The sequence below is a fragment of the Aedes albopictus genome, chromosome 1 (genome assembly GCF_035046485.1).
Source record: "Aedes albopictus strain Foshan chromosome 1, AalbF5, whole genome shotgun sequence".
Lineage (NCBI taxonomy): Eukaryota > Metazoa > Arthropoda > Insecta > Diptera > Culicidae > Aedes > Aedes albopictus.
This window is the reverse complement of record NC_085136.1, coordinates 278,020,123-278,044,571: the sequence shown is the minus strand read 5'-3', so window position 1 is coordinate 278,044,571 and position 24,449 is coordinate 278,020,123. Positions and strand designations below refer to the sequence as shown.

General features: G+C 40.9%; 2 protein-coding genes across 2 annotated transcripts in view; both read right to left on the bottom strand.

The window, feature by feature from the left end:
* Nucleotides 1–24,449, bottom strand: part of LOC109412587 (L-dopachrome tautomerase yellow-f2) — a 439,236-nt gene that overhangs the window by 94,523 nt on the left and 320,264 nt on the right. The window lies entirely within an intron of this gene.
* LOC134287472 (uncharacterized) lies at nucleotides 14,919–17,095 on the bottom strand. Its single transcript, XM_062849328.1, has 3 exons — nucleotides 16,209–17,095; nucleotides 16,042–16,144; nucleotides 14,919–15,980 (listed from the first exon to the last, which is right to left on the bottom strand). Exons 1-3 carry the CDS (start codon nucleotides 16,263–16,265, stop codon nucleotides 15,760–15,762), a joined length of 381 nt encoding a protein of 126 aa, XP_062705312.1. The 5' UTR covers nucleotides 16,266–17,095; the 3' UTR covers nucleotides 14,919–15,759.

Genomic DNA, 24,449 nt, shown 5'->3' with positions numbered 1-24,449 from the left:
CAAGATTCCCTCACACCAAAAGTTTCCAGAAGCAGTTAGAAAGTCTCTAGGCAGAGCAGGCGTTCGCCCAATCATCTCTACGCAGCGCTAGTTTCGCTTCTTCAACCTCAATACAGCTTTTATCCTAAAATAATCATATATTGTTCAGCTATGCCGATAAGCTCTACGCCTTGTTCTCGTTAGTGCGTATACAATAGCAGGTGACGCAACGCAGATGGAAAGGTAAGTGATCATAAATCAGAGAATCTCAGTTCAATTGCAAATAATATTCAGTGATTCATTTGTTCCTTTAAATTTCAGCAGGTATCGCTTCTATTAAGGTGAAACGGGACGCCGTGTTATTTTTCCTATCTTGCCTCTCTTTCTAACAATTTGCCTCGCGATTTTGAAGATGGTAATCTCGAGACCTATCGCACTGAAGATGCTGAAAACCAATCAGCATATGCACTGCAAGTGAGCATACACAATGATAGGTTTTTGTTGCAAAATATGAAGTAGAATCTGAGATTACCATCTTAGTAGCAACAGAGCAATGGCGGATATTTTCTCGACCGTCCCGTCCGCCCTTAATTTGTTCCATTCGTCAACGATGTTCCAACAATGAATCACGAAATACAGTAGACGTTCGATAAGTGCAACATGTTTACGTTTCAGTTACCGAATGAAATTCGCTAACTGCAACGACTGACAGCCGTCAAAAAGTTGCCAGTTGCTGTTGGCCGTAGTCAGAATGCACTCAAAAACATCGCAATGCAGCTGTAGTGCATCCGAAAAACATCGCAACACTGTTGACGTTTTGTTTTTGACAGATAGCGGTGCGATAACTGCAAAATTGTTGCACTTAGCGGACTTGCAATTAAAAAGCATTGCAGTTAAACCGTTTGCACCGAGCGAACGTCTACTGTATGATACTTTTTGTTTATTATGAATAAATGATGTCCTTTTGCTGATTAATGGCTGATTAAGCAATTGCTAAGCTTTCCACACTAGCGGTGTTTTAAAAATAGAATCCTCAACAAAATTCACGGTCGGTAGGGGATCTAGGACAACAATCTAATGTTCCCGAAACCATTACGGAAATCATAGCTCGTACATTCCAGTGTCTACACCCAGGATTCACAATAAATTGACTGACTTGGTTGACCGCAAAACTGATATCCGGCCGCGTCGAGACAGTCCACTGCCTCCCGGTATCGAATTTCTTTCATTCCGCGGGTGTTCTCCAGTGGCGCCTATGATATTGATTTGTCCAACTTGATGCTCGTCTCCGTCGGACACTGGGCTGCAATTTTCCAAGTTGAACCGTCGTATTGCTGTCGATGCAGAGCTCTTGGTCTAAACACACTCCACATGCTCTCCGTTCTTCTGGTCTTGCGTGATCCTCAATCCCAGGTAGATGGTCGCTGCGCCGAGCTTAATTTCGAAGTTCGTTCGTTCCCAAAGGCCGACACCCCGGCTCCGCTCATGGCATCCCGTAATCCAGCCTTACGTTACACAATAGGCCATATGAATAAAGTTGAGTAAAAGTTGGGCTAATGTCGGAAGTGGGGCGCTGCATAGAGTACCAGGTGTACAATACAACGCCCCACTTCCGTCCGACATTGTGTTAAACGTAAGGCAAAAGCAGCGTAAGTAAAAGAAAAAAATAGAGGGGCGTGTACAACACACAACCGCATGACGTAAACTACGTAAAGCAGTTTGTTATTGGTTGAATCAATAGTTTGAATCAATAAAAATAATCATATCATAAGAAACAAGGTAAATTCTGCAAGTTTGAGAATTCCGGTATTGGAAATAATTACAAAATAGTTTGAACTTGTACCGACTCTCTAAGCAGAATACCCTCTTCAAATGAGTGTAATAAGTATTGTACCTTTTAATTCCGCCCTATTTTGCTTATCCTTTGACAGATACGCGTATCGACTACCACTTGTAATCTTCCTCAGTGTCAGTTATCCACAGTTTGAAGCCTAAGCGAAGCCGGCGGAAATCCCTTATACACTGCGTTGATGGTAGCGCAAGAAGAAAGCGCACTCGCTAGATTCAGAGACACGACCAGATGAAAAGACACGGTTTAATTTCCGCACAATGCTGTTGCATTTTGTTTAGTATACTATAGTAGGTTTCAAAATTCGGCAATTTTGACACTTATGTGACCAGCGTCACTTTATCGGAAAATCTGCCATTTACTATTTCAGAAATTTGATTAAGCCCTTGAAAAGGCTGTTCGAACCAGAATTTAGTCAAATTATTGCACATGAGTTCAACAAATTTCATTGTTCTGGCTGCAAAAGTCAGAACAGCGACGAGGCTTTGTCTTAGGACGTCCATAAGAAGAAGAAGAAGTAGAAGGATTGGTTTGATAGATAGAAGAAGAATTAGTTTGACGGGAGAGGGGTAAAAATCAGTAATGCCATACAGCTTACTTTGCAATCAAAAATGCAAATCATTAAGCTTTTGCTATATGGAATTGCCTATATATTATTATTTATCAAAGAATTTCTATAAATCGTAGTAGCTTTCTTCAAGATTTTGCGGCCAAAATGGGCACAGAAAATTTTGGTTTTTGGAAACATAATACTAATTGAAATTTGGTTAAGAAATAATCTTCATTTCTCATTAAACTTGCAATTTCTCTAAGTTTAAGAAAACTATTGGAAATTTCCGATCAACTCGCTTTTGTAAATTTATATGGAGTGTATCATGGATGCTACAAGAAGCAATTATATTTCCACTAATCCGCTTCGGCTTTGAGACTGTGCCGATTTTGACACTATTTGTGACCCGGCGCTTTTGGCAAACGCAAACGGAGAAACTGGCTAGCCCTCCTTCAATGCAATCCCCTAGAAAGGTCATGAACGAATGATGGAAGATGAGAAGAATTTCACTGGACGGCAAAACGCAAAAATGTGCTCGCACGCAATCGGCTGTTTAAAACATCGGCTTACTTTTCCCAAATTTTCAATAGTTTACTGTTGAAAATCAATAATTTTGATTATTTGTCATAAATGGTACGTACATACATTTCCAATCGATTAATATGAAATATTTGGAAATAATACTATTAATGGCTGAGTTAACACCGCTAGCCATCATGGTTTCCCATAGTGGAAATCATCATGGTTACAGGTCGCAAGCCCTGGTAAAGTGTGGAACGTTTTGATGGCTGTGATCCCTGACCATCATGTAATCAAAATCCCAGGGATACTCAAATGACCATACTGTTGGGTTGTGAAGGTGGCGTGTGTGGGGTGCATATATTGACAAGCATTGCTATGGATCGTTAGGGCTGAGTAGGAGCGGGGAATGGATCTACGATTGCTTAATTGCGATTATTCCTACTGGTATAGGGAACTGCATTGTTTTGATTTTGTATGGGATTTTGACGTTTCTTGGCCTTGTTGTTTACAAAATTTCTATAAGAGTGAAAGAGAAGGAGAGAATTTCATGCAGTGCCCTATAGTCGTGGTTCAACAGTGGTGGCGCCGCTTTTCGCTTGTGTTCGGCCTAGGTGGTTTGTTTAGGCGGTGCGGGTAGGTCTGTATGTACTTCGTACGTGCAGTGCGTACGGCTTCAACATTGTGGTTACTTGGGTAGTGTAGGATAATTGGGTTTGGGACTGAGGGGGTCGTCATTGATTCTGCCGACACCATTGAGTGCTCATTGTTGGCGGTTGTGTTGGTGACGATTTCTTCAGCTTTATAATCTCATTTATACCACGCACAAACTTTGGGAAGAGGGACTGCTTTGTAATGCAAGAGAGGGATTTAAACTCTGCGTTACGGGTTGGGTGAGGTCATGCAGATAGAAGCAACCCAGGTGACCGTGCGGATCGGGTCGTGATGGATGCATGAGTGCAGTGTGTGTGGGGTGCGCTACCCTGTGGGTGCAGTTGAGTACGGGTTGGAGTGGAAAGAGACCCTTCTCTACCCTAGCTCGGTTTCGGTTGTACGGGCGGGGTAGTGTTTGTTTTATTTGTGACGTGTTGTGCGTGATTTGCGGCCCGAGCTGCGTGGTTACTTGGGAAGTATTGTACCCTGCAATCTAGATTTTTGGTTTTAATGTGAAGCTGTGGCTGGGCTGTGCCTCGGATTTGTTGGGTGCAGGTCGGGAGAGCTGGTGGCGGTTTGTGCTGGAGGGTTTGCTCGATTGGTTATTCACTGGTGGTGGCCAGTCGATCGACTGTTCGCGCAGCCTGTCATTTGGTTCTTGGGGTTTGTGCTCTCGAGGTTCGGGGCGTTGCTTCATTGTATCTTCGCTTTAATACTAATATTCCTTGTTTGATTAGCTGACTTATGTACAGGCGCTTAACTCATTCTATTTCATAGATTGCCAGATTTAAGGGTAATGTTCAATAGGGTGTTAGCAATCAGAGTGGATTAGAACGAGTTGGCGCCTACAATACACCAACACCAACACACTTACACGCACACATGCACCTACAACTAGCTGTAAAAGACCAGTGGGCGGGACAATGGTGCCTACCCAACAGTTGTAGGTGGGGTGTTTGGCTTAGCTACATGACTTGGTCCGGCAAGCCCATAAACATCAATTGGTAGACGTATTGCCTAGTGAAAAGACAACGCAGTTGGGCGAAAGCCAGGGGATGCGTTGATAATAGCAGAATAGCAGAATAATACCACAGACAAACAGACGTAACACTTCGAACATTTTTCGATTAAAATCATAGTCACGAAAACATATTCGCCCAATGCTAAAAGGCCTATGTTTGGCCGACCACCAACTAGGTGGCGGTAGTGAGCAAACGTCAAACTCGAACAAAAACGATGCGAGCGCCACGATTGAGCAGTTGGCCAACTATCAAATTTTGAAAAAGACCGTTAAATCGGTGTACGATGTGAATTATCAGAGTGTTACGTCTGTTTGTCTGTGATAATACTATTAATGGCTGAGTTATTAGCGTGCAAAATCTGGCATAGTTTTTTGACCGTCGTAAAATTTTAGATTTCCAGTGCCGTGGTAGCGTAGGCACCCCATTTCATGCAATTTTACCGCACTCGCGTAGAAGATGGTTTTCAAATGTCGGCATTTGCATGTCTTCACTTGATTCGGAATCAACTCTTGCAGAAAATATAGAATTGTAGCCCTCATAAGGGCTGTTTAAATTTAATTGCTTACTAAAGGTGAAATTCGGTAGTTATGATTGCGAAATCAAGAACGGCGACGGTGGCGTTGACTCCGATGGTGGGTTTGCGAGGCGATGCTGTGCAAAACGTGCACGGAACCGCCAAACTACCCAAAATTGAGTTCTTTTGACGCAATCCCATAGTTCGGCCCAATAAGCCAAAATTGAGTAAATCGATTAAACTCACACTAGGTAAATTGCCTTCACCTCCAGCAAAAACATTTACTTAAGAGTAGGTAAATTCAACCCAAGACCCCCCCTCATTCAACCCAAATTTGAGTAAACCTGCATTTACCCAAAATTGGCTTATTGGGCTCAAGGACCCCCGTTGGGTAGATGCATCTCTGTTTGTTTTTGACAACATCGGTGAGGGAAAGAGGGAAAACTACCTAATTTTGGGTAACTAGTTTATTCGATATACTCAGCTTTGAGTAAAATCGACCCAAAAATTAGGTAGTTTGATTTCTCCGTGTGACGATGTGAAAGCGGACGCACTCGCGCCCAACCGCCTTCAACCATCGCGATCGGCTTGCCAAAGCATACACGCTAAAACTTCTCAGCACTAAAATGTGTAAGACCTACTCATAAGTGCATAATTTTCAGACCACACAAAAATGTGTAAGAGTTACACATTCACAAAAAACAGCTCGTACACTCGTCTACCCAGTGCATTTCGTAAGCTTGACGTAAGTCTGACATCAGTCTTACGGTCAGTCTTACAGAGCTTGACATCAGACTGATGTAAGACTGACGGTCAGTCTGATGTCAAACGATTCTGCACCGTTTGCGTCAAGCTGTCGGGCTTCGAACATGCGAGCTGGAGTTCGACGAATCAGACTGACGTAAGTCTGATGTCAAGCTAGAACGTCGAGCCCTGTCAAGCTCGTTTTTACGGGGTTTCTTCTTCTTTTTTATTGATTTTGTGATTTCAGCACCAACATTTCAAAAGCACGTAACCGTTTTTTCTGTAAACAAGAGTGTGCTTACTCTTGTTTACAACAACGGTTACGAGCTTTTGAAATGTTGGTGCTCCATGATTAAAAATGCAAAAAACGTTATTTTATTTATTTATTTATAATAAATTGTGTGAATTAAAGTAACTTAACACCCCTGTTACAACCTTAAGATATAACGTGAGGATCCCGAGATGGTTGTAATTGTAATTGTAATTGCTCAGTCCACACCCAGGCCGACAACTGTCAGCCCATCTGCTTGTGGGCAGATGTGGACCTACTAAGCCTCCCCCGTTAACATGTCCTACACCGAATTAGCACACCGGGATCTTCCACAGGCAGGCGCTGGCGTTACCAGTCCCAACAAGTGTCGGATACATTAAATAGATGGGGAATAGGATGGGAAGAGGCAGAAAATGAAGAGATAGTAAGGAGGTTTCGATTTTGTTGCTGAAACGAGAAAAAGAAAGAATGATAAAGAACATTAGCGATATGTTCATAGATAATGATTTGGTCGATAATTTCTCATCTATTTTGTTTCCATATCGTTGCATCGTTGACCATTTTCATCGCCTTTCTAGTTTTTGTTAGGGCCATCTCGCGTTTTTTCGTCATGTCCTCTTTGCCGGTTGGCGACGTTCGAGATGTAAGTAGAAAAGCATGCATTTAATATGATTAGTACGACAGTAATTGTGATTGCTCAGTACTTCTAGCCCATTTGTCCGCAGTACATATCAGGCATCCCGTTTTAACAAGTCCTGCACAGAATTAGAAATCCGGATCTCCCACAGACAGTCCTAACTAGTGTCAGATAAGTTCAATTGAGGATAGGAAGCGGCAAAATGAGAAGACAGTAGAGAAGGTTTGGTACATTGGTAGCTGTGTTCATGTGATGTTTGTCTGACATTGAAAAACTATTTTCCGTAAGTGTTTAACTCTCTACCCCAAATGTAATACCGGAAAAATATCAGATCAGATCTATAGTTTGGCAATTCTATGTCCATACATCTTTTATCAAGAAGGAATAATGTAATGTTGTTTACTGTTATAAAATAATTCAGTTAAAGGGCAGCTAATGCATTGTAATCCAGAATAAACCTACAGAAAATGTCCCAATAAAAAAGTTAACACTAGTTCAACTAACTACACAAACTAAAAAGTGTTATTATATTTTACCAATGATTTCATCCTAATCTTGACCCTAACATAGTTATACGCTTAGTGTAAGTGGACGCCGCTTATGATTTTGGTTGGACAATGACCAAAAATAGTGTTGTTTCGACAATAGTCACATACTATGCCCTACGACATTGACGATTCTATTGTCTATGGCTCACCTATTTAGCGCCACCCAGCAGGGACTTGGTCTGGTACCCAATTCAGTATATCCGCTCCACGTAATGTACCGTACCTCTTTCGATTTGTGATATATTACGCGGAACATTATTCTCTTCATTCGGATAGCGGCTATGTAACCCATTGGATTAAAAACCTCCATCAAACATGAAGCTATTAATCGGAGACTGAAGACTCTATACCAAATTTGGCTCAGAGACAGGTAATCAGTGAGGTCAGTTTTTCTCGTTTGTCAGAGACGATTGATACGTATTAAGACAAACTTTCCACTGCATCTGCCAGCAATAATCGGTGATCGATCAACATTTCGAGTACCTACCCCAATTAACACAAGAATGCCAAGGATCACCGCTAATGCTTTACAATACAGTTGGAAAAACTAGAGCAACACCTGGCCACAATGATGCATAAAGCACTAAAGCGGACCGGAAGTGTCGGTGAGCCAGCCCCACCAACGTGAGGATCCCGAGATGGTTATTCAAAAAAAAATTGTTCACGGCCATTTTTATAAACAACTTCCGGAGTTCCTCGGGAATACCTACAAGAGTTTCTCGAGATTTCCACAAAGTATTACCCTGGAATTCCTCCAGAAGCTACCCAGGACCTTTCCCAGGAGTTTCTTGGGTATTTCTCCTAGAGTTCCTCGGAAATCTTCCAAAAGTTCCTCGGGAAATTTTCCAGAAGTTCCTCGGAAATTCTTCCACACATTCCTCGGAATTCTCCCAGAAGTTCCTCGTAAATTCTACCAGAAGCTCCTCAAGAGATCTTCCAGAAGTTCCTCGGAAGTTCTTCCAGAAGCTCCTTGCAAGTTCTTCCAGAAGTTCATCGGAAATTCTTCCAGAAGTTCCTTGGGATTTCTTCAAGAAGTTCCTCGAGAGTTCTTTCGGAAGTTCCTCGGGAATTCTTCCGGGAGTTCCTCGGGAATTATTTCAAAAGTTACTCAAGAATATGTCCAGAAGTTCCTCGGGAATTCTTCCAGACGATCCTCGGTTATTATTCCAGAAATTCTTTGTGAACTATAGAAGTTCTTCGGGAATCCTTTTAGAAGTTCCTAGGGAATTCTTCCAGAAGTTCCTCAGGAATTATTTCAAAAGTTCCTCGAAAACTCTTCAGGAGTTCCTCGAGAGTTCTTCCAGAAGTTCCTCAGGAATTCTTCCAAAAGCTCTTCCAAAAGTTCCTCGGGAATTCTTCAAGAAGTTCCTCGGGCATTCTTGCAGAAGTTCCTCGGGAATTCTTCCAGAAGTTCCTCGCGAATTCTTCCAGAAGTTCCTCGGGAATTCTTCCAGAAGTTCCTCGGGAATTCTTCCAGAAGTTCCCCAGAAATTCTTCCAGGAGTTCCTCGAGAATTCTTCCAGAAGTTCGTCGGGAATTCTTCCAGAAGTTTTTCGGAAATTCTTCCAGAAGTTCCTCGGGAATTTTAGAAGTTCTTAGGAAATTCTTCCAAAAGTTCCTCGAGAATTCTTCCAGCAGTTCCTTAGGAATTCTCCCAGAAGTTCTTCCAAAAGTTCCTCGGGAATTCTTCCAGAAGTTCCTCGGGCATTCTTGCAGAAGTTCCTCGGGAATTCTTCTAGAAGTTCCTCGTGAATTATTCCAGAAGTTCCCCGAGAATTCTCCCGTAAGTTCCTCGGGAATTCTTCCACAAATTCCTCGGAAATTCCTCCATAAGTATCTCGGAAATTCTTCCAGGAGTTCCTCGGAGATTATTTTAAAAAATCCTCGGAAATTCTTCAAGGAGTTCCTCGAGAGTTCTTCCAGATGTTTCTGGGATTTTTTCTCCAGAATTTCCTGAGTAATTCTTCCAGAAGTTCCTCGGGAGATCTTCCAGAAGTTCCCAAGGAATTCTTACAGGAGTTCCTCGGGAATTGATCCAAAAGTTTGTCGGAAATGCTTCCAGAAGTTCCTCGGGAATTCTCCCAGAAGTTCCTCGAGAATTCTTCCAGAAGTATCTCGAAAATTCATCCAGAAGTATCTCGGGATTTTTTCCAGAAGTTCCTAGGGAATTCAAGAAGTTCTTCAAGAATTCTTCCAGAAGTTCTGCGGGAATTCTTCAAGAAGTTCCTCGGAAATTCATCCAGAAGTTCCTCGGGAATTTATCTAGAAGTTCCTTGGAAATTCTTCCAGGTGTTCCTCGGTAATTCTTCCAGGAGTTCCTCGGGAATTATTTCAAAAGTTCCTTAGGATTATTTTCAGAAGTTCCTCGATAATTCTTCCAGAAGTTCCTCGGAAATGCATCCAGAGGTTCCTCGGGAATTCTTCCAGAAGTTCCTCGGGAATTCTTCCAGAAGTTCCTCGGGAATTCTTCCAGAAGTTCCTCGGGAATTCTTCCAGAAGTTCCTCGAAAATTCCTCCTGAAGGAAATCTGTCAAAAGTTACTTGGAAATTCTTCCGGAAGTTCCTCGGAAATTCTCCCAGAAGTTCTTCGAGAATTCTTCCAGAAGTTCCTCGGGAATTCAAGAAGTTCTTCAAGAATTCTTCCAGAAGTTCTGCGGGAATTCTTCAAAAAGTTCCTCGGGAATTCATCCAGGAGTTCCTCGGGAATTTATCTAGACGTTTCTTGGAAATTCTTCCAGGTGTTCCTCGGTAATTCTTCCAGGAGTTTCTCGGGAATTATTTCAAAAGTTCCTCGGAAATTCTTCCAGGAGTTCCTTAGGAATTTTAGACGTTCTTGAGGAATTCTTCCAGATGTTTCCCAAGAATTCTTCCAAAGGTTCCTCAGGATTTTTTCAGAAGTTCCTCGAGAGTTCTTCCAAAAGTTCCTCGGGAGTACTTCCATAAGTTTCTCGGTAATACTTCCAGAAGTTCCTCGGGAATTCATCCAGAAGTATCTCGGGAATTTTTCCAGAAGTTCCTAGGGAATTCAAGAAATTCATCAAGAATTCTTCCAGAAGTTCTGCGGGAATTCTTCAAGAAGTTCCTAGGGAATTATTCCAGGAGTTCCTCGGAGAATATTTAAAAAAAAATCTCCGGAATTCCTCAAGGAGTTCCTCGAGAGAGAGTTCTTCCAGATGTTTCTGGGATTTTTTCCAGAATTTCCTGAGTAATTCTTCCAGAAGTCACTCGGGCATTCTTCCGGAAGTTCCCCAGGAAGTCTTACAGGAGTTCCTCGCGAATTCTTCCAGAAGTTCCACGGAAATGCTTCCAGAAGTTCCTCGGAACTTCTCCCAGAAGTTCCTCGAGAATTCTTCCAGAAGTTACTCGGGAATTCATCCAGAAGTATCTTGTAAATTTTTCCAGAAGTTCCTAGGGAATTCAAGAAGTTCTTCAAGTATTCTTCCAGAAGTTCTGCGGGAATTCTTCAAGCAGTTACTCGGGAATTCATTCAGAAGTTCCTCGGGAATTTATCTAGAAGTTCCTTGGTAATTCTTCCAGGAGTTCCTCGGAAAATATTTCAACAGTTCCTCGGAAATTCTTCCAGAAGTTCCTCGGGAATTCTTCCAGGACTTCATCGGAAAATATTTCAACAGTTTCTCAGAAATATTTCCAGTAGTTCCTCGAGAGTTCTTCCAGAAGTTCCTCGGAAATTCTCCCAGAAGTTCCTCGAGAATTCTTACAGGAGTATCTCGGGAATTTTTGCAGAAGTTCCTCGGGAATTCAAGAAGTTCTTCAAGAATTCTTCCAGAAGTTCTGCGGGAATTCATCAAAAAGTTCCTCGGGAATTCATCCAGGAGTTCCTTGGGAATTTATCTAGAAGTTACTTGGAAATTCTTCCAGGTGTTCCTCGGTAATTCTTCCAGGAGTTTCTCGGGAATTATTTCAAAAGTTCCTCGGAAATTATTCCAGGAGTTGCTCAGGAATTTTAGAAGTTCTAGAGAAGTTCTTCCACAAGTTTCCCGAGAATTCTTCCAGAGGTTCCTCAGGATTTTTTCAGAAGTTCCTCGAGAATTCCTCGGGAATTCTTCCAGGAGTTCCTCGGAGAATATTAAAAAAAATCCTCCGAAATTCTTCTAGGAGTTACTCGAGACTTCTTCCAGATGTTTCTGGGATTTTTTCCAGAATTTCCTGAGTAATTCTTCCAGAAGTTCCTCGGGAATTCTTCCAGAAGTTCCCCAGGAATTCTAACAGGAGTTCCTCGGGAATTGTTCCAGAAGTTCCTCGGAAATGCTTCCAGAAGTTCCTCGGGAATTCCCCCAGAAGTTCGTCGAGAATTCTTTCAGAAGTTCTGCGGGAATTCATCCGGAAGTATCCTGGGATTTTTTTCAGAAATTCCTCGAGAATTCTTCAAGAAGTTCCTCGGGAATTCATCCAGAAGTTCCTCAGGAATTTATCTAGAAGTTCCTTGGAAATTCTTCCAGGTGTTCCTCGGTAATTCTTCCAGGTGTTCCTCGGGAAGTATTTCAAAAGTTCCTCGGAAATTCTTCCAGGATTTGCTCAGGAATTTTAGAAGTTCTTGAGGAATTCTTCCAGCAGTTTCCCGAGAATACTTCCAGAGAGTCCTCCGGATTTTTTCAGAAATTCCTCGAGAATTCTTCCAGAAGTTCCTCGGGAATTTTTCCAGAAGTTCCTAGGGAATTCAAGAAGTTCATCAAGAATTCTTCCAGAAGTTCTGTGGGAATTCTTCAAGAAGTTCCTCGGAAATTCATCCAGAAGTTCCTCGGGAATTTATCTAGAAGTTCCTTGGAAATTCTTCCAGGTGTTCCTCGGTAATTCTTCCAGGAGTTCCTCGGGAAGTATTTCAAAAGTTCCTCGGAAATTCTTCCAGGAGTTGCTCAGGAATTTTAGAAGTTCTTGAGGAATTCTTCCAGAAGTTTCCCAAGAATTCTTCCAGAGGTTCCTCAGGATTTTTTCAGAAATTTCTCGAGAATTCTTTCAGAAGTTCCTAGGGAATTTTTCCAGAAGTTCCTAGGGAATTCAAGAAGTTCATCAAGAATTCTTCCAGAAGTTCTGCGGGAATTCTTCAAGAAGTTCCTCGGGAATTGATCCAGGAGTTCCTTGGGAATTTATCTAGAAGTTCCTTGGAAATTCTTCCAGGTGTTCTTTGGTAATTTTTCCAGGAGTTTCTCGGGAATTATTTCAAAAGTTCCTTAAGATTTTTTTTCATAAGTTCCTTGGTAATTCTTCCAGAAGTTCCTCGGGAATTTCTGGAAGTTCCTCAGGAATTCTTCGAGCAGATCCTCGGGAATTCTTCCAGAAGTTCCTCGAAAATTCCTCCTGAAGTTCTTCAGGAATTCAACCAAAAGTTCCTTGGAAATTCTTCCAGAAGTTCCTCGGGAATTATTCCAGAAGTTCCCCAGGAATTCTTACAGGAGTTCCTCGGGAATTGTTCCAGAAGTTCCTTGGAAATGTTTCCAGGAGTTCCTCGGGAAATCTCCCAGAAGTTCCTCGAGAATTCTTCCAGAAGTTCCTCGGGAATTCATCCAGAAGTATCTCGAGAATTTTTCCAGAATTTCTTCGGGAATTCAAGAAGCTTTTCAAGAATTCTTCCAGAAGTTCTGCGGGAATTCTTCAAGAAGTTCCTCGGGAATTCATCCAGGAGTTCCTCGGGAATTTATCTAGAAGTTCCTAGGAAATTCTTCCACGTGTTCCTTGGTAATTCTTCCAGGAGTTCCTCGGGAATTATTTCAAAAGTTCCGCGGAAATTCTTCCAGGAGTTCCTCAGGAGTTTTAGAAGTTCTTGAGGAATTCTTCCAGACATTCCTCATGAATTCTTCAAGAAGTACCTCGTGAATTTATCCAGAAGTTCCTCGGTAATTCTTCAAGAAATTCCTCGGGAATTATTCCAGAATTTCCTCGGGAGTACTTCCATAAGTTCCTCGGAAATTCTTCCAGAAGTTGCTCTGAAATTCTTCCAAAAGTTCCTCGGGAGTTCTTCCAGATGTTTCTCGGGATTTCTTCCAAAAGTTCCATGGAAATTCTTCTAAAAGTTCCTGGGGAATTCTTCCAGGAGTTCTTAATCATTAATGGAAGTAGCATCCCGGAAAATATATAAATAATTCCTAAAAAATCCCTAAGGAGTCTCAGAAATTTAAAGTCATCTGGGACGCCACCTACGAATTTTAGAAAATATTCTTAATCATTTATGGAAGTCATTAGCATCTCAGAAAATATTTGAATAATTCCTAATAATCCAAAATCTCAGGATTCTCAGAAATTTTTAAACACCTGGGTGTATTCTACGAATTTTAGAAAATATTTTCAATCATTTATGGCAGTCACTTGCATCTCGGAAAATATTTGAATAATTCCTAAAAATCCCTGAGGATTTTTCTGACCTGCATCTCTCGAATTTCAGAAAATATCCTAATTCATTTATGTGAGTCAGTAGCATCCCGGAAAATATTGAAATAATTACTAAAACTCTCTACAAATTCTCAGAAATTCCCAGTCATGGGATGTATCCAACAAATTAAAAAAAAATCTCAAACATTTATGTGAGTCAAAAGCATCCCGGGAAATATTCAAATAGTTCCTAAAATTCCCTAAGGATTTTCAGATATTCCCAGTTATCTGGCAAGTATCCTTCAAGTTTTAGAAAATATCCTAAATAATTTATGGAAGTCAGTAGCATTCCGGAAAATATTTAAATAATTCCTGAAAATCCCTAAGGATTTCAGAAATTTCTAGTCATCTGGGATGTATAACTCTTAAAAATCCCTGAATAATTTTTAACAATCCCTAAGGATTCTCAGAAATGCTCAGTCATCTGGAGTGTATTCTACAAATTTTAGAAAGTATTATCAATCATATATGGAAAGTCAGTAGCATCTTGGAAAATATTTAAATAATTTACAGTTATCTGTTGTACAGTTATCGAATTTAAGAAAATATTCTCAATCATTTATGGAAGTCACTAGCATCTCACAAAATATTTGAATAATTCCTAAAAATTGCTAAGGATTCTCAGCAATTCCCAACCATCTGAGATGTATTCTACAAATTTTAGAAAATATTCTCGATCATTTAAGGAAGTCAGCTGTATCCCGGAAAATATTTAAATAATTTAAGAAAATCTCCAACAATTCTCAGAAATACCCAGCCATTTGTGTTGCAGTCATGGAATTATAGAAAATATTCTCTATCATGTTTAGAAATCAGAAGCTTAACGAGAAATATTTAAATGAAACGAGAAATATTTAAATGATTTCTGAAATTCCGTTAAGATTCTCAGAAATACCCAGCTATTTCCGGACCAACAATTGAAAAGGCCGCAACAACATTGCGTAAACAAACACGTTTCTGTCGACTTAGGGCCTTCTGGGATCCACCCACGCATCTCACCACCATTAACAGAAAGCTTGATGTTTGCGCTTTCTGTTAGTGGTGGTGAGGTGCGTGGGTGGAGTTCAAAAGGCCTCAAGTCGACAGAAACATGTTTGTTTACAAAATGTTGATGTGGCCTTTTCAATTGTTGTTCCGGATTTGTGTTGCAGTCTTGGAATTATAGAAAATATTCTCTATCATGTTTAGAAATCAGAAGCTTAACGAGAAATATTTAAATGAAACGAGAAATATTTAAATGATTTCTGAAATTCCGTTAAGATTCTCAGAAATACCCAGCTATTTGTGTTGCAGTCTTCGAATTATAGAAAATATTCTCTATCATTTTTAGAAATCAGAAGCTTCACGAGAAATATTTAAGTGAATCCGTTAAGATTCTTAGAAATACCCAGCCATCTGGGTTATTGTCTAAGAGAACAAGAGAGTTTAAGAAATCAGAAGCGAAATCTAATCAAATTTTAAATCTGGAGGAATCCCCAGATGAAATTCCTGGAGCAATAACTAGAACAAATTACTGGAAGAATCTCAGAGTCGAATTTTTGGAGGAATCTCCAGAAGGAATTCCCGTAGGAAGCCCCAGATCGTATTTTTGTAGGAATTTACAAATGGAGTTTCTGGAAGAATTCCCTAATGGAATTCCTGGAGCAATGCCCAGATCGAATTCCTGCATGAATTCCCGAAGGAATCTCCAACATCCTGAAGGATTCTCAGAATGGTCTTCTCGAAGAGTTTTTAAGATGGAATTAATCCGGAATTCAGATATTACGCATCTGAATATCCTGATATTTGTGAAAAAATTTCAGATATTTTTATAAAATTCCGATCTTACGCTCGGTCAGCAACCGCGCTGCTTGTTCGGCGATTAGCTCTCCTACTGCTGCGGTTTGTCGAATCCGTTGCAGATCTGCTGGATGAACCACGCTGCATGCCGGACGCACGTGAAGAACAGTGCAGCGGAAAGATGTAGAAATGTCCCGGATCACTTCTGATTTGGCCAATTCTAACCCTACCGCTAGTTATCAGCTTACCACTGCCCAAAATGGTCTTGACGGTGGCATCCCCTCGTGCACTAACACCATACCAGCCAGTTCACCAATGTCGTTTCAGCCGGATGGTGCTGGTAGTGGTGGTAACAACAGACACCTCTCGTTCCAATCCCGATTGATGGAACTGGTTCCTCCGACGTGATGATGGTAATCGGACGATGATGATGAAGAATAATGACACGGCCCCACTCCACTGCTTTCTGCTCCGGCCGAATCGATCAGTGTCGAGTGATACTATAAATATTGATCGGCGCAAACGTAGATCTGGGGCAAAATAAGACCAATAAGCGACATTCGTAAAAGCTTTCAACAATCCCCAACAAACCTTGACGTCTTGGTCGCAGACTTTGATACCGAGATGCAGCAGACCTCGATTCTCTCGCCGTTTGATCATCTGCTGAAGAATAACCGTTCGGCTCAGGTCCCGCCTAGATGGGTAAAAGCGAAATTATGCTTCTGTTGAAAACAATTCGACTCCGACTGCCAACAAACCTCAGCTTCATCATCTTCTTGTCGCTCGTCGTTCTGTCGATTCTTCCTGGTTTGCATTTTCTCAACTCGCCTTCGGAATGCCAGATACGAATTATTCAGGAATAAAGGTAATCACGTTCAAATGTATGCGTGCCTTTTTTGTAGATGTAGTTGTGAAACTGCGAGGAAAATATTTGCACTCTTGCCCCGGACGTTGGTTTTATCATTATTCACCCGTTTTACCCAATTCGATTGGGTAATATTTGCATATGCAATCTGAATAGCCTTTCAATCGGTGTGCACTTTTGTGTGAGAAAAAAATTGCGCTAGTGTTCGTGTGTTGAAATGTCACTTATCTCTATAAGGCAATCTAGCGTTCATCACCCTTCTCTCTCAAGCAGTCACAGAAGATAGCAATTTTTTGTTTAATATTTTCATAGGGAAACGTTTCCGTATGAAAACAAACCTATCCTCCTCGGGAGCGAAAAAGAGAAAGATGATCAAACGTCAGATTGCCTTATAGCTGCTACCAAGTTGACCGGGAATTCGGTCGGATTAACGACGATGACAAATCCAAAACTAGCTCTTCACAGGCTGACTGGGTCTGTAAATATTATTAAAAAACATTGTTAGGAACAGAACTATTTAGTTTCTACAAGAAAATTCAATAAAACTTACAGAACAAGAACAATTTTAGAATTAATTCAACAGAGAAAGCACTTTGACTAACTTAATAAATAATGGCCGCTCGCGTTTCTGCACTGAAGCCGATGTCAAACAAGAACAATCAAGCTGTCAAAGCTGGCAAGTTCGAATTTCAAATGAGTGAGAGGGTGATGAATTTTAACATTCGGTCTCCTTCTCTCACACGCCGCAAAGGCAAATGTCAAAATGATCGAAGCTTGACGGTTTGATTTTTCGTCGATATATTCGGCACTGGGTAGATGCGAAATGTTGATTTTTTTTTGTTTTCCAAGGTCACTAGTAAACACGCTAGTTCGGAAATACCCATTAATGGGTACTTTAGTACCCATTTCGAACTAAAGTGGCTTAACCCATTAAATGGGTATTTGCCGTTTACCCATTAATGGGTATTGGACTCGAACTTCAAAAAATGGGTAAAAATGTCCCATTATTTTTCAATGAAAAATGGGTGAAAATACCCCATTTTTGGAAATTTTTCAGCCACGCCAGCTTTTTAAGGATAAATCATAATAAAATAAATTAAATGCCGTTTCCATTACATTTGTTCTTGAATTTTATTTGAACGAATTATTTTTGATACAAATTTAACATATACAATCTATAAAATAAACCTAAAGATGTTTCTGCCGTACAGTGGCGGGGCCGGGAAGCCGGTAGGTAGGTAGCTCCATAGCATACTCTTATGCCCGATGTTTTGTGAAATATCCTACGATGTCCGTCCTCAGGTTGGCGACTTCGCTGTCCATCATTTGGTGTTACTCTGTCCTAAAAGTTCATAAAAATAAGCTGAATGAAGCATGGAATGCGCTGCAAAAATGATCAAGAACTTACCTTCTAGCTCCCGGAATACATCGGCCTGCCTTTGGTGTGGTCCGTTCATTATCAAAATGCTACCGAATTCCTACGGTGCGGTTGGTTTGCAAACCATAATTACGCACATGGTTCAAGCTGCCGGATAGCCACGGATTAAAAAAGTTTTTTCAATAATTTTATTTGGTTGCTTTCCAAGATGGATTTTTGATGCACTTCGCCTATCACACTATTTTTGTGCTCGGGCACGGTTGCCGACATCAATATCGAGAATTCCACGTTTCACAAACTTTTTCCATGAGAAGAAACACACAAACCTGCATAGCTGGCCGCCCGGCTACGACTCTCGGTGAGAAAAAAATAGAGAAGGTCGATTCGGAGAGTTGATGATGGATGAGAATCAAAACAAAACCGAAGAAGAGTCAGGCGAATCACTCACCACGTGCTAATGTTTGACATTTCTCGACGTCAAAATGCTGTCAGACAGGCCGATTGCACTTATCGTCACACTTTTCAACCATCACACTTTCAAACTGTGCAGTCCAATTTGGTGTGAACTGTGCAATATCACTTCACTTTTTTTAAGATGATTTCGAACATGGCGGCGTTTTTCGTGAAACTTATCCATGGGTATTATTTACCCATTGAAGGGTTGTCTGGCTGTACTCCAACATGTGGAAAAAATACCCATTATTTGAAGTTTGAAAAACACCCATTATTTGACAGCCCAGTACTAATGCCAAAAATGGGTACTTCAGACCCATTTAATGGGTATTCCCGAACTAGCGTGAACCTAGCTAGATAGGCGTACACAAATTTTTGCGAATTTAACGATTTTGCGGACACTGGAGCTGATTTTGTAAATGTGCAAGGGTTACACATTTTTGGTGTAGTCTGGAAATTATGCACTTTAGTGCTGTACGGCGTTAGCGTGTACTGAAGAAGGAAGTGAAGTGAGCGCTCCGCTGATGCGTTCCCGTCAAAGAGTTGGCAAAGAATAAGAGAAAATGGGAAGAAGCAGATTGCTTTTATACAGCAAGGCGGTTTGTTTTCCCCTCTCGAACGTATGGTTGGTTTGATGAGAGAGGGGTAAGAATCAGTGATGCCATAGGATTTATTTGCAATATTGGTTTGATTAATGTTCATCAAATTCATTTTAATATGCAAATCATACTTTTGCAAATCGGTAGACTAGATTTATTAAAATTTTTATACTTATAAACAGGCTTGTCCGCACTGAGCGCATGAAAATTCTGCTCTTTGGATTTACACCATCAAACACATCATAAATTCGCCCCCTTAATGCTAGAACTAGGTAACTCGTTTTGGAAAGTGCGGATAAAAATGGCTGGTAAAACTTATCCTGGTATAAAACAAACTCCATGTTGGTCTTGAAAGTTGAATTAATATGTGTTTTCGAATTTTCAATTGACAAACTTGTGTTTATTGTGGTGTACGTTCAGATAAACAAATTACTTGCGATTTCGCAAAACCAGTTACCTATTTCTAGCATTAAGGGGACGAATTATAAATATTTTCATCTTATCAGATAGTGATAGAGGGATGTTGAATTATTGTAAATGTCATTTCGAACTGTCAAAAAACCGCACCGCAGAGCCACACGGAGCGCGTAAAGAGATTTTCACCCGGGTGAAAACACTCTAGTGAATTTCACTTTGAACGGCCCGTGCGGCGCTGCGGTGCGGTTTTTTGACAGTTCGAAATGACATTTACAATATTTCAACATCATTCTATCTGATAAGATGAAAAGATTTCTAATTATCATGTACTTGATGGTGTAAAACCAAAGAGCAGAATTTTCATGCGCTCAGTGCGGACAAGCCTGCTTATAAATATTAATTTAATATCATGTTAAGTATTGCACATTTTAAACGGTTAAAGTACTTATTCAATCAAATTTGGCAACACTGTTTAACAATGCTCATTTTCTTCATCAAAGTAACCATTTTTCTAAGTTGAAGAAATTGAACAAATTTTCAATCAAGTCGTACAAATTTTGCTGATTTTGTTCCTTCCATTTATAACAGCCATCTCATAGTAATTTCGTTTGAAACCGTAACCTGGAAAATTATCCGTTCTCTCTTGTGGGACAGTTTTATAGCCCTCAGAAGGGCTGTTTTAATTTACATTATTTCCATCCGACGATGAAAAGTCCTCATCCGGCTGGCTACTCCAATTTACCACCGCACGCCGCGCATGACGACGCACAACCGTTGACATCCACCGCTCTCCGCATGTCACAGAATACTGAGCGAACATGCAAACGCAGAAACTGCTCTGTGTCCTGTGTGGTCGTCAGAAGCGCCGACAGCTCCGATGCGTTCCCCTCTGGACTGGTCAGCAGCTCCACTAGTACCGCATCAGTCCAGGCACGACAACGCGCGACCGTCGGCAACCACCGTGCTCGGCATGTGGAAGTATACTGAGCAGCGAAAATGCAAACGGTGGTACTGGGCTGTTCTCCGATGCGTTCCCCTCGAGGAGTCGATGCAGAATGGAGGAAGATGGGAAGAAGCAGTAATCTTTTATACTGTGTGGTGCTCGACGCAAAATCGCAAACTTGTGGTCGCACGTGATTGGCTGGATAAAACATGGATTCACTTTTCCCAAATTTTCAATAGTTTGCTGTTGAAAATCAGTAGTTAGCTACAATTATTTCAACGCTTAGAAAAATTTGTGATCCATCGGTTCAAAAATTTTGAAAATCGGTCGTGAAATGGCTGAGTTATTAGCGCTCAAAACCTATCAATTTTTCGTGACGGTCGCAAAATTTTGGATTTTCATTTTACACCCAGTACTTCCCGTAAGACGTAGTTTACGTCAAAATGTCTCTGATTCGCAGGGCCCTACATTTTCAATTTCAATTGAAATTTTCAGGCGAAGTTTGTAAACAACGTTTTCAATCGTCAATGGAAACAAGGCGCCGTCGTCGTCGCTCAGCCCGACTGTCATCGTCACCGATGAACCGACGCTGCCGCGGCGTCGTAGATCCCAACTAACAATTGCAAGTCACAAACAAGCAAGCTTGCTGAATTGTTGCTTAATAATGGTAATGATAGCTGAACTAAAATTATGCTCAACACATAACTGGTTAAATGATTTTTCAATTGAGAAAATAGTCAATGTTCGACTTTCCTCATCGGTATCAATATTGATAAATTAAAACACTTTTCAAAAGTTTAACAAGAAATTTATTCGAGAAGCATTGATTCTTTAACAAAAGAGTTTAACAAAACATTTGTCTGCATCTTATTAAGCTGATGTATCGATAAGCATATGCTCCTGAACAATGTGCTTTTCACTTATCAAATAAACGCCTTCAGCCCGTCATTGTTTGACTCGGAACTTTGTTCGGATTATGGGATAAATCATGGCTAAAACTGTTTAGACATCCAAGTTGTTAAAGAACCAACATTTTTAACGAATCACATAAAATAAAAGAGAATAGAATTATGTAGTTTAACATTGAGTGCCAAGAGATGTAATCAACTTAAAAATGAGGCATTTATTTATTATTATTATTATTAGTCTGTAACAAGATATCTTGTACCTTGATTATTTTATTGTTTATCTTCCGCAGCAGTACGATTGTACGAGACGCTTGGATCGATGCATTTGACATTTCCGTGCTGTCGTGTTTACTGAATATTGTCCCACAGTCACCTAGATAATCAAACAGCATTCAGAAATTGACACATTTCAAGTATACCTAAACAACCTTATGCACTATTTATTGAACATAATATCAAGATTCCATGATAAAAACATAAACAAAAAAAATACTTAACGGATCTTCGACTGAGCATGAGTAGATTACCTGAACAGATGCTGTGAATGCACCATGTCCAAGACCATACCGCACCATATATTGTCATATATTTTTAAAGATCGATATTTAATAATAAAAATAAAAACATATTCATTTCGCAATTAGTTCGTCTGGAAACAATATCTTCAATAAGAACCAACACTTTTTGGCCGCATTCGATACAAGTTTTCTCACCGTGCGATAAAAATACTGACAGCGAAATCAGAATGGGAAACACGTGTTTTGGGTTGAACAGCTGTTGAAGTATAAGGCGTTGTTCAGTTGATTACCACGTGCTGTGCTAATTCACCACTGCTGAACACAAGTTCAGGAGTGATCATTATTGAGTCATGGGAAGATTATGTTTTGCTTTGGGTGCTGCATCTCACCATCTCTAGGATGGCGCAGATAGGAAGGCATGCGGCTGGCAATCAACAGGTTTCGAGTTCTAATCCGAATTTAGGTAATTTTATATGTAATTCTTATTTCATAATAGGTGTTCTCAACATGAGAGCAAATAATTACTCTCGTGAGAGTTCAACATTTTTGCGATTTATTTATTTTAAGTAATTTTTGCCAATGCTTAATAACAACTTTCTTGTACATTTGTAAAATGCTTTGTACAACAAAAAATTAAGTTGGTGCACAACATGATGCTTTATAACTTCTCCAAATTTGTGTGAACAAAACCCGAACATAGGTTGTACGTGAAAATAATTCAAATGTTATTCAACATTGTGCTGAATTAATCCGTCATAATGGTGCCTGTTAAATGAGTGATTGTTAGTTGGGATGCCACTTTGTTTCGCACTCACAAGCTCACGCACGCTCGTTCGACATCGAATGAATTTCTCTGTTATAACTCAATTAATGAGTGTAACGACCGTCAAATCTGTGTAATGTTAATGTATGCAATGCATATTTTACTGAAACAGTTTATTACCCATAAAAATATTAAGCAAACATACATTTTAGACAATTTGAAAATTTCAATTGAATCCCAGTCGGTGTGAAAATGAGCCGCCACCCGTCGTTGCGTCGAAGAAAGTGACAAGAAGGGCGGAAGAAGCGAAGCGCATGCATGTTGTTTTGAATGTTCCCGTCGTCGGCGTCCGTCCGTTGCTGATGGGCGCTCGCTTTCAGCGTCATGTTTTGGTTTCGACGATGTAGGCCCCTGCTGATTCGGGTTTGAACTTAAAACATAATACCATTCTGCTGCTAACGATTCATCGCGATACTTTTTACTTTTTACATTTATTCTGGCTATGGCCAGCCTGGGCCCATAACTTTTGCAGAGTAAAAGAAAACGACCGGTTTGATTCATTGACTAGAGATTTTATTTGAACTTAACCGCCTGCTGTGACACGCGTTGCTATTGGGGACTACGGAGGTGATGATTTTGTTTGCGGTTTTCTGTGGGAAAGCGAAGAAGGGAAGATTTTATGCTTTTTTTTCACTCATACTCCTATAAGAAACCCCGTAGGAAGAAAGAGTATTTCCCGGCTCATCAACCTTCGTAGTCCCCAATGGTAACAGTATGTATACTAAAGCTAGTATCGAATGTTGGACCAAACCGACCGAGTACCCAACGGAATGCAGTGGACAAGTTCCCAACCGGCGGACACAAAGAACCGGACCAACACCGAGGCACTTTCGGGAACTCTAACTGAACGCACACTGCGTTTGGGAATACATTGCTTCTTCTTCGTCTTCTTATTCTTCTTCTATCTCTTTTTTTCTAGCTGTAGCTGTTAGGGTGGCCCACAGACATACACTGAAAATTTTGCTCATCACAACACCCCTGCTCAATATTTTAAACAGGGTATTGTACCATTTCGGCAGGTGTACCTATTTTGGGCAGTTGCCGCTAACTAAGTCAACTTCAAACCGATTTTTTGCACAGAGTTAGATACTGTACGTTCCTAACTCTATACAAAAATTCAAATCAATCGGTTTGAAATTGACTTAGTTATAGCGGCAAGTGCCCAAAATAGGTACACCTGCCCAAATGGTACAAGACCCTACTTGGCAGCTACAAATTTATCTTCTCTACATCTTCTGCGCAACTATTCATGATAGTGCAAGTGAATCTTCATACTAGCACCAATACACTCTTACACTTGTATATAAAGGTTTCACCTTTGTTCAACAGGCGGCGGTGCCGTCGGTGACGCTTGCCGTTACTATACGAAAATAACAGAGTTCCATGTATTCTTGATAAAGAAGTCTTCGTTAGTATATAAGTTCGATAGTTGGCGTTTCTCGGGCTGCAAAACGGTGAGTCGATAAGGAGAGCGTCCAACATAGCTCTCGTCCTCACAAGTTCCTACCTCATGCTTCCACGGGCCAAACGATGACAAAGGCCGCCAGCTAAGAGTTAACAATTGTGTGCTTAGCTGGTAGTGCAGCCTGGGCACTGTTTTCCTTCTGACTTCAAGTTGATTGAGAAGGTACGCTCCGAGCGTCTGTTCACCAAGGAGGTGCGGCTCAAACAGCGTCTGTTCTGGCATCCAGCGGCTGAATATGAAACGCTGTATCGCGTCAGCTATACCTAAGGTGGCAGCCCCGCCAACGCGATGTAGGCAGCGCGACCCTGGTAAGGTAGCCTGTCGAAGCCTTTCAACACTACGAAAAATGAAGTAAGAAATAGAATATGCGAAAGATACTCTCGGAAACCGACCCGGCAACGAAATAAGGACTATGATTGGAAACTCGTTGCCTGGAACGTCAGGACCTTAAATGAACCTGGACGAGTGAGCCTTTTGGCTCGTGAATTGCAGAGGACTTTTTCCGTCCAATCATTGGTACGGAGAGCCTTCACTCCGTCACTAATGACAGCGGCCTGAAATTAGTCAACTTTGCTGCCGCCAGGGGGATGACCATTAGTAGCACCTACTTTGCACGCAAGGATATCTGCA

Bases quoted from the DNA above. Each gene is read 5' to 3' on its own strand.
- LOC134287472 (XM_062849328.1), bottom strand. From the start codon at position 16,265: ATGCAAACCAGGAAGAATCGACAGAACGACGAGCGACAAGAAGATGAT. The intron at 16,145-16,208 runs GTTTGTTGGCAG...TTACCCATCTAG, and splicing joins AAGAAGATGATGAAGCTGAG to GCGGGACCTGAGCCGAACGG. The intron at 15,981-16,041 runs GTTTGTTGGGGA...ATTTTGCCCCAG, and splicing joins TCTGCGACCAAGACGTCAAG to ATCTACGTTTGCGCCGATCA.